We start from the raw sequence: 2760 nt of genomic DNA on the forward strand, positions 1-2760 counted from the left end.
CAGAGATTTCTCCTATTTTCCATAAATATTAAATATTAAATAACTTTGTAGCTATATTAATTTTTTTAAATCAAATATTGTTTCAAGCAATAATTTACAAATTGTTAATTGATTGTTTTACAGGTGCGCATGGTACTTGCGATAACAATCTTAATATTCAGCCCGTTAGATGCTCTGGGAGTCAAGTCCATTGTGGCAAGTGTTTTGCCTTGGTGTCTGGAAATGATGAACAGCACATGTACAGTTGAGGGAGTCAACGCATCTCAATATTGTTTACAGGTAAATATTATTGACTAGAATGTAGGTAGCATACACGTATTTCACTAATTAATTTATCGTTTATAATTATGTTTCAGACTATATTGAAAACTTACAGCGGCTTAAACGATGAACCCGATTCAATACCCGACGAGGCTTTGTGCATGATGCATAAAAAAGTAATTGACACGATTCTGTCGTGTTTGTTGGATAAAATAGGAAATGAAACGACAACAAGCATTGCTAGAGACGCATTAATAGAATTTATTACACGTAACATTCATTATACTGCGTTACACTGGGCCAAACGGTTGGTCGAGTTTGGCGGTTTGCAAAAATTAATGAAGGTAGCCAGTCGATGGAATGAATACCAACACGAATCTTTGTTATATATCACGTCTTCCACGCAAATTATAACCAGTGTGTGTTTAGCAAAAATCGATCAAAACTTGGATGAAAATGATAAAGAAGAATTTTTCAACATCATTAATGGATTTATTAGAGAAGAATTGAATTCGCCTGAAGTAGCAAGTCATGTATGAATTTTGTAACTTTCAATCTTTCCCGATGACTTAAATTGTTTTAAAATGAAAGTAGCATATTTTTAATTATAGTATATTTGAGAAATTTTCGATATTGTATATTCAATATGTTTTAAATTAAAATATGATAATAACAGAGTTTAATCGAAATTTATTGGAGAATGACTTTCATCATATGTTATCATATTTTTTGAAGCTTAATTTACTCTTAATTAGAGATTTCTTCTATTTTCAAGTAAAGTTTAATAACACTAAAACTGTTTTGATTTAAAAAAAAAAACTATTGTTTCACAAATCAAAAAAATTCATAAATTGTTAATTGTTTGTTTTACAGATCTGTGCAATAGTCTCGATGACATTCTTAACACTCGGTCCGTTTAATGTTGCAAACGCAATTATTATTGAAGACGGATTTGATGATAGGATTTTTTATTTTTTGGGAGAGAGAGGAAATGACTTATTGATACAAAAAGTAATTTGCGAATTTATCTATGCCGTTGTAACCAAATATGACGTATTCAACACGTTCATACGTCGAAGTTTCACTATATTGCGAAATCTGTGTCATCTTGCCCCGAATAATTCTGAGGACCTGAATGATTCTGAGGATCTGGATAATTCTGAGAACCTGGATAATTCTGAGGAGCCGCATGATTCTGAGAACCAGAAAGATTCAATTCGGATTCGAGCGTTTGTTGGTATTTGTAAGATGACCAAATTCGAAGTGTTAAAAAGAGAATTGCAGACTGTTTTTACGTTCGATGAGGAACAGATAAGTACATGGCGGAAGGTTTGCAGACAATTCTTGATCAGTCCTCAGAGAAATATGAGAAAATGGGCCGTTGAAGGTCTGTCGTATCTCACTTTTGTCCTCAAGGTCAAAAACGAGTTGATCAAAGACCAACTAGCCGTTAAAGCGATAATCGAGTTTGCCAAGATTGAAAATCAATCGATTCTCTATCAAGTGAACATGTTGTTGGTGAACTTGTGCATCGCTTATGACAATTATGATCTCCCACTCGAGAGGGAAATGTTTGTAAACTATTTAAATATTGATCACATACAGGCCGAGGACGACTACGTGCAAGAAAGACGGCGCGTGTTGGCGGAGGCCGGCGTGACCAGCGCTTTGGTAAGCCTCGCTAAAACAGGCAGCGAGAATAGCAAGGAATTAATAGCCCGCGTTTTCAACGCGATATGCAGTGAACATGATTTGAGAATAATAGTTATTCAAGAAGGCGGCACGGAGACATTATTGTCGTTAGCGCTGAATGGCACAAACACAGGAATGATATATGCTACGCGGGCCCTGGCCTATCTAGCACTCACGACATCTCCTGAGGTTGCATTTCCCGGTCAGATAATCATGGAGGTTGTACAGCCGATCTCAAATCTCTTGAACCCGGAGCATTCCGTTAATGAGAGATGCGATGCTCTAACAGCTTTGTGCAATCTAGCTAGTGTCAACGACATGCAAGAACATATTTTCAAGACAGAGTATGAGAAAATTGAACTCTGTATGCGTGACGATAACAACCTGTTGAAACGAACGTCCATACAACTCATAAACAATTTGGTATTATCAAGTAAAGTTGCCATTCAATTTGTTGAGCAGAGATCTGATCACCTTTTTGATCTTATGAATTGGTTGGTGAAGGATGACACAGATGACCATACAAAGAAGGCATTAGCTGGAACGTTAGCAACGCTAACGGCAGCCGGCAAAGAGACTTGCGAAAAATTACTCGGCTGGGATCTTTGGCCGACATTCCTACCTTTTTTACTCAATGATCCAAACGATGAATTACAACATAAAGGTATCGAAATTGCGTTAAATATGATGAACAGTACGAAAAACGTCGGCTGCAAAACTCATCGAAACAGATACAATAATGAAAACGAGTGAGGGAATTGAGCGATAATAACACCGTGCAAAACAAGAAAATCAACAAATTAGCAT

General features: G+C 36.3%; 1 protein-coding gene across 1 annotated transcript; it reads left to right on the forward strand.

Annotated features, from left to right (window-relative positions):
* Window positions 1-123: 123 nt before the first annotated feature.
* LOC139825111 (protein unc-45 homolog B-like) lies at window positions 124-2706 on the forward strand (the record flags this gene model as incomplete). The annotated part of the gene is made up of 3 exons (XM_071797638.1): window positions 124-279; window positions 357-794; window positions 1135-2706. Coding segments are annotated over 3 exons (2166 nt in total), but the record flags the coding sequence as incomplete, so codon positions are not given.
* Window positions 2707-2760: the final 54 nt, after the last annotated feature.

The sequence above is a fragment of the Temnothorax longispinosus genome, unplaced genomic scaffold, assembly GCF_030848805.1.
Source record: "Temnothorax longispinosus isolate EJ_2023e unplaced genomic scaffold, Tlon_JGU_v1 HiC_scaffold_955, whole genome shotgun sequence".
In the NCBI taxonomy this organism is placed as follows: domain Eukaryota; kingdom Metazoa; phylum Arthropoda; class Insecta; order Hymenoptera; family Formicidae; genus Temnothorax; species Temnothorax longispinosus.